Source organism: Pezoporus occidentalis, unplaced genomic scaffold, assembly GCF_034315485.1.
Source record: "Pezoporus occidentalis ecotype Australia unplaced genomic scaffold, CSIRO_AGI_Poc_V1 ctg108, whole genome shotgun sequence".
Taxonomy (NCBI): Eukaryota; Metazoa; Chordata; class Aves; order Psittaciformes; family Psittacidae; genus Pezoporus; species Pezoporus occidentalis.
In genome coordinates this window covers 1,687,097-1,693,831 of record NW_026912865.1, presented here as the reverse complement: position 1 = coordinate 1,693,831, position 6,735 = coordinate 1,687,097, and the positions used below count along the sequence as shown (strand labels likewise).

Here is a 6,735-nt window from a genome sequence, read left to right as displayed (position 1 = left end):
GCTGCCACCGCCCCGTCTCCGCGCGGCCTGGGCCCGGCGCGCGGCCGCTGGCGGAGGGGCAGAGGGCGAGGCGCGCCATGGCGCTGGGTTCGGCGTGGAAGCAGATGTCGTGGCTGTACTACCAGTACCTGCTGATCACCGCGCTGTACATGCTGGAGCCTTGGGAGCGCACCGTCTTCAGTATCCTTTCGCCGGCACGCCGGGGGCTGCTTTCTCCTTTCTTCCCGTCCCCTTCCCTTGAGGCCACCGGCTGGTGTGGCGGCCCCGACGGGTGCGGTGCCGGGGAAGCGGCAGGGCCGTGGCCCTGCTGAGGGCGGCTGGCCGGTGGCGGGGCTCTCCGAGGCTGGGGCCCGCGGCTCGGCGGGAGGGGAGCGAGGCCGTGCCGGGGAGCGGGGCCGTGCCGCGCCGTGCTTGGGGCAGCTGGCCTGAGGCGCCAGCGGAGGAGCGGCAGCCTCCGCCCGGCACCGGCGCTTGTCCCCTCCTGGCAGGCACGGCTCCTCACGGTCACAAGCTAACGCTGGGGAGTAATCATCATGCTGGTGTTCCTCAGCCTGTCGCCGAGCATAGGTTTATATCTCGAAGTTACTTCTTTAATTTTCCTTCTCTAGGGTTATGGTAGCACTTTCTCGCGTCTTTTGCACTGAAATCTCAAGCTTTCCCTTAAGCACTGGTGTCTTTTATTAATTCTTTTGTATTTTTGCTTACTGGAAAGTAAACATGCGCGCTGCAAAACCTTGGAAGCTTATGTTTAAGCTTATGGCGTTTTGTCATATGGCTTGTGTTAGATGAGTATTTAATCCTCCAACTGGTAAGTTTGCTTGGCTCTTTTGGAGTGGAAGAACTTGATAGATGCTTACATGAAGGCATGTGTTTAAAGACTGCTTACAGGTCGGCTTCTTTACCCGCCCCTTTCAGACAGGCAGTATACTCTCCCGGCTGTTGTTAAGGCATCACAAGTATTTTTGTCTTAAATGTGGTTGTTTTGATCTTGACTTAAAATGATGTCTGACAGGGATGACCCCGAGCCATCTCCAGTTAATGTTGAAAGGCAAAGAGTAATTAACCAAAACATCAACAAAGATAGGGGTATAAGTAGTAGTGAGAAGCTGTTTTTACTGAGATACTGGACAATTTTGTAAAGGAACTTGCATTTATTATATAGAAGTGGTTGCTCAAGTTACAGCTGTGTGATTTAGTTTTTTTTTACTGTGTAAAGTCAGTAGAAGTGGAGATAACATCCTCTCTTTTTTTGTTTGGGTGGGGGATCTTACCTTCAAGCAAGTGTTCCTTGCTACCGTATCTTCCTCTCTTTATGCTGTGTCTTTGTCACGAAGGAAGCTTCATGTTTGCTTTCTCTTCAATTATATTAGTAATGAGTTTGGTTTTTTTTGTTGTTTTTCCTTTGTGTTAGCCATGGAGCATTTTAACTTGTGCAAGGTATTTAGGTAAATTAAGGTGTGTGTGCATGTTTACTGTTATAAAATGCAGTGAAGTAATTGCCACTTAGTTTACAAATGTGAGTGGCACAAGTATCACTTGCCATCCCGGGTCAGCAAAGCAGTTTTGCATCCTCACACGGGATGCTTTCGCTGTTGGAGGGCCAGGTCTGTATGAGTGCAGCGTGGACACAGCGGCCTTGGGAACTAATGGTGTGTGGCTCTGTTGCTGTGTGCCTCATTGCTGCTCATGCTCCAGAATCAGGAGTGAGTGCTGATACGGAAACAGGGATTTATGAGTTGACCTTCATTTTAGCATCTCATATTGTGTAATCTTCTGGGACTAAAAACACACCAAGCAGTTAGTATGCTCTAATAAGCACAACTAACACCTCTGCTCTGCCACAGGGAAGTTGGTCACAGAGCATGTTACATGTGTGCTGTGGTGACTTGATTTCTCAAAGATGTGGAGCTCCTCTGGTTTCACCTGTGGAAACCGAGTACTGCTGTCCACTGTTATCATGCTTGTTAATCTGCAGTGCTTTTTATAGTGTTCCTGTCTTAAGTTTACTGAATGCAGGTAGTTGGATGAAATCAGCAGCTTATTGTTAATTTCAAGTACTTCTGAATTTATGTAACCTTAAACTTTGAATGGCATAATCTTTCAGTAATCTGATGCCATAATTTCTGTAGATAAAGCTGCAGGAACCCTAAAGCTGAACAAAGGTCCAGTTGTATGTACACATCATAAGCTGTTGTCTGACTTCTCTATGTGTGTTTTACAGGAGGTCCCTGTTAGGAGTTCAACTGATCAAGTAGTCATCTTAAAATTGTTTAGCTTCATGTGAAGCTTGTTTTGCAGTGTGATCTTCTAATGAGTGTCTGTTTACTTAAGCACCTGACTTGAAGCCATGCTGATGCTGAGGCTTTGTGAGTGAAATAGGTGCATGTCACAATGTTACTCATACTTTTCACTTCTCCTGCGGTTTCTTTTTCCTAAATGCCTCCAAACAGCACATAAATTGAGGTGCTTGCCCATGAGAAAGGGTCTGAGTACATGTGGGTGGAGAAATGAACCAAATAATGCAGTGACTTAGAGCCTAGAGGACACTGGCAGCTAGGAGTGGATGTGAGGTTTCCTGACTTTATTGTGCTAACAGTACAACTTTCACAGCAGATGTGCTCTGTGCATCATGAATTAAATTTATTAGGTCATTCTGTTCCAGGAAGCTGAGGTCAATCTCTAATGCTGTGTGCTTAAAAATGAGTAGGACATGCACAAATAAAACCTCTTACTCAGTACAGCTATTCCTATTATTGTGTTTTTTGTTTGGTTTGTTGGGCTATTTTTTGCAATGGTTGACTTTTTTTCTGCTTGGCTGCATGGCACTGGCTTTTGGAAGACTTGCTTAGCACCTGGGAAGATGCATGTTAAGAAGTTGTGTATTCTCAGTGCCCATTTTCTGTTCTTCCATCACGCTTCCCATACTTTAGCCTGTCCTCTTGAGTCCCTGACGAGGCAGTGGATAACTTGCAAGGCATCATTCTGTAATTCAGCTCATTGCTGAAACTGGTGTTCTGTTTTTTTGATGTTCAGGTGGTTCTTCCAGTCTTTAATTGCTAAATACAGTTGACCCCGTCTGATTTAAACATGCAGTCTTGTAAGATAGTTACCAGGAAAGTTTTAATGCTGTGTGATGTCTGATGCACTTTCTATTTCAAATGCTCTTTTCCTCAACTGTAATTCAGATTCCATGCTCGTTTCCATTGTTGGAATGGCACTGTACACGGGCTACGTGTTCATGCCTCAGCACATCATGGCAATATTGCACTACTTTGAAATTGTGCAGTGATGAAGACCATATTTTCAAGAAGTAATTGGGCTTTGAAATCTGGTCTGCGAACAAGAAGAATGAACATCTTACTTCTAACAAGACTTCTGCTGATGTCAGAAAGACACAGTTATGACTCTGAAGACTAGCAAACAAGATACGTAGAGCAGGGACGTGAGATGTCCCCTATGTTGTGTTCATTCCTTTTAGTTTTACAGGATAAGCCCTTGTATAGTAGTTTTGTCTACTTTAACATTGTGATTGTACTTTGATATCAGTATTTTCTTAACTTTGTGACAGTTTCAATATTGCACTGTGAAAGCTTTTCTTAATTGTAATTTTGAGTAAATCTTAATTGCCTTCTATTTTTAATTGAAAAGTCATCTTATTAAATGGGGCTTAAAGCTTTTGCTATTGTATGGTATGTATTTGCCTGGATATTTCTATTAATGCGTTTTGTAAGAAAATACATTTAGATTCATATTAGAGACATGAATATATTCGTCTAACGCTATTTACAGAAGTTAGTTTGTACGACTGAACTCAGGTGTACTCTTTGCTGTTCAGACTTTGTTCAACAGTATATTTGTGAGTATCACCTACATTTGGAATTAGCAATTCCTTCAAGTTTCTGTATGCTACCTGTTGGAGGAGGGAGGGAAGATGAGGCATTGAGGAAGGATGAAGACCGTATTCGTTATGTTTGGAGTACTACTGTGGTCTGGGGCTTTATCTAGTGGTGGGGAAAGTACTTTTCTTTACTGGCATAGGCCCACATATGGCTTTGGGATAGCACTTTAAATCATCCCTGTTTTTCTAGCTATCAATTCAATTGTACTTTTACAGGATGCTTTATTATGTCCCAGTGGTTGTGGTTTCTGCTAATGTTCACTCAACAGTGTAGCTATGTCTGGGTTTGAAAGGGGTTTTCTATTGCTGCTAGTGTTCCAAACGTGTTCTCACTACAAATGACCAAAACATAGGGGCTTAAATGGACTTGAGTTACAACTACAGCAATAAGTAGCTGAATACTTGGATGAAGTCCTGTCTTTTTTTTAATAGGGATTTTTTTCAGTTTTGTATCCTGAAATGTAAGATGATGGCAACTTTCCTAAGTGCGGGTTTTTTTTTTGTTGTTGTTTAAAAAAATAAAAGTTTAAAAGCAGAGCTTTGATGCAGAGCTTTCTTGGAGAAGTTAATGTGTTTCTGAATACTGCTTGCTTTTTTCAGAACTTTCCAAGAAGGGGTAAAAGATGCTTGACAAAGGTCTTTTAGGTGTATTTAATTTTCTCAAGTCCATACTTAAAAGAGTGGGTTTCCCCCCTGTATTTAAGAACTTCATATGTATTTGATTAAAAACTCCATTATCATCTTGGGAGCTGTAAGCTTCTTAGGTGAACCCTAGCTTTACCAAAGTTAGTAGGAGTCTCCCAATTCTCAGCAAGTGCCTTTGCTTATTAAATAGTTGGATATCTAAACATAGTAGGTTTTTGGGGTGGTGGCTTTTGTGTGTATGTTTGTGTTTGGTTTTTTATATGAGTATTTTAAGTATATATGGAGATAAAGATAGGTTAACATACTCTTTCTGAAGTAATGTAGCATAAATTCCTGCTGTCCATGGATCAAACTGGTACTGTGATGTTTATTTCTTTTGAACTACTTCTGTGATTGATACACATCTACTGCTGAGAAAGGGTTTTAGTTGTATGCGGGGAAGCCCTTCTGTGTGGTGGCTTTAGGAACAGTAAACATAACTTTTAATTGTGAAAGGTTTTATAGAAGGGCTTTGATATACTGACTTATCAGCCATCTGCTTCTTGTTGAGAGGGGAAAAAAGAGAAACTGTAACCTCCAATTGTGTTACGTTGGAGTGGGCTTGATCGATATACTTGGATTCAATTTGTTAATTTCAGTGCAGTATTTTTCAGCATTTCTGTTTTTAATTATAAACCAAGAATCTCATAGTCTTGGGCTGTTATTTTAGATTCTGGATACTTTGTTAAAGATGGAATATTTTCATTAATAAAATACTGTATGTTACTGGAGTTTGAATTTCTAGAAGAAAGTTTCTGCAGTGTGTCCTTTTCCTAAAGTTGACCTAGTGAAGTGATGGTTCAAGGAATAATAATTATGAAGCAGAGTAAGTTTTCTTTTTTCAGGTAAGAGTGTTGATAGGGATTTAATTAATCATTAAATTTGAATAATAGATGAGTCAAGGCTGCCAAATTGTTTTCCCACTGCGGTCTGCTTTATTGTCATGTTAGTTGGGGGATCATATCTACCATATGATAGAAATGTGAGCTTTTTGTGTGCAAACTGGAGTTGGAAGGTAGCTTAAATACCATTTGGTGGAGGTAGCTGGTCAATTATGCTTCTGCTTAAAGAGGGTGATAATAATTGAGCCATCAGTAGTTTAGATAAAGTAGGAAAAAATAATTGTGAGAAATGAGGGAAAAATATTGAGCCCTCTGTAAGTGGCTTTATACTAGTCTTTTGATAGCAATAGCTCTTAGAGTTTAGATTGAGTCATCAGAAATACATTAACTGTGTTAACAGCATGACTGAGCATACCAGCTCCATCAGTAGGCCCCTGCCTGGGGCTGGCAGAAGGTGTGGCTGGGACACCTGCTCAGTGGGATGACTTGCTGTGCTGCTTGCCCTGGCAGGGACCCTTGCATAGGCTCTCACCCTGGTGGCTTCCAGAGCCAGCTCTGCAGGGGCACCTTGGCTGGCATCAGGGCTGGGTGCTGGAGAAGTAATCATTAAAAACCTTTGCAGTAGGGGCTACCTTAACCAAAAGAGGAAACTGAGGCATAGTATTGCAGAAAGTCAGTCTGGAGATGGAAACAGATCCAGGATCTGTGTATGTATGTGTGTCCTGGGTCAGTTATTTTTTGTATATATATATAGACACATACACAAAATATATGTATATACACACAGATACATAAAACCAGTTTATTTCTTGTCAGAAATTATTATGTCGTAATTAGTTTAGAGATAGGCTGTGTTACTGTTTTGTTTTGTTTTCTGGTTTCTTAACTACCCTGTGAAGGAATTCACCAGAGAATCCTGAAGTGAGATGTCAAAATTTAGCAAGAAAGCTATTTGTGCTTTTGTGTTAATACTCAATATTAAAAAGAAATAGGTGTGAGAAGTGCATGACGTTGTAAAGATGTGTCTTACATTACAGATGTGCACTGTAGTAGTGCAAATTGGTGTAACTGGTATGGTGTGAAGTGTTGCCCTGTTTCATTCAGATGCAGTAATGAAGTGTGCATTATAAATACTGAAGAAGTGGTATCTGCTGTTGGCTAATGACAAATAGAGTTTTTACTGAGGTGAAGAGACAAAACTTGGAAGAGATCTGATACCATGGGGTTAGTGGGCTGTGCATAAAGCTGTGGAGGCAGCAGCTATCCTCTGAAATGCCAGAGCAGCATACTCTGGACTTGGGACCCCAGTAA

At 41.6% G+C, this 6,735-nt stretch overlaps 1 protein-coding gene across 1 annotated transcript; it reads left to right on the top strand.

The window, feature by feature from the left end:
- SPTSSA (serine palmitoyltransferase small subunit A) lies at nt 1-3,692 on the top strand. The gene is made up of 2 exons (XM_062623161.1): nt 1-180; nt 3,186-3,692. Exons 1-2 carry the CDS (start codon nt 78-80, stop codon nt 3,287-3,289), a joined length of 207 nt encoding a protein of 68 aa, XP_062479145.1. The 5' UTR covers nt 1-77; the 3' UTR covers nt 3,290-3,692.
- Nucleotides 3,693-6,735: the final 3,043 nt, after the last annotated feature.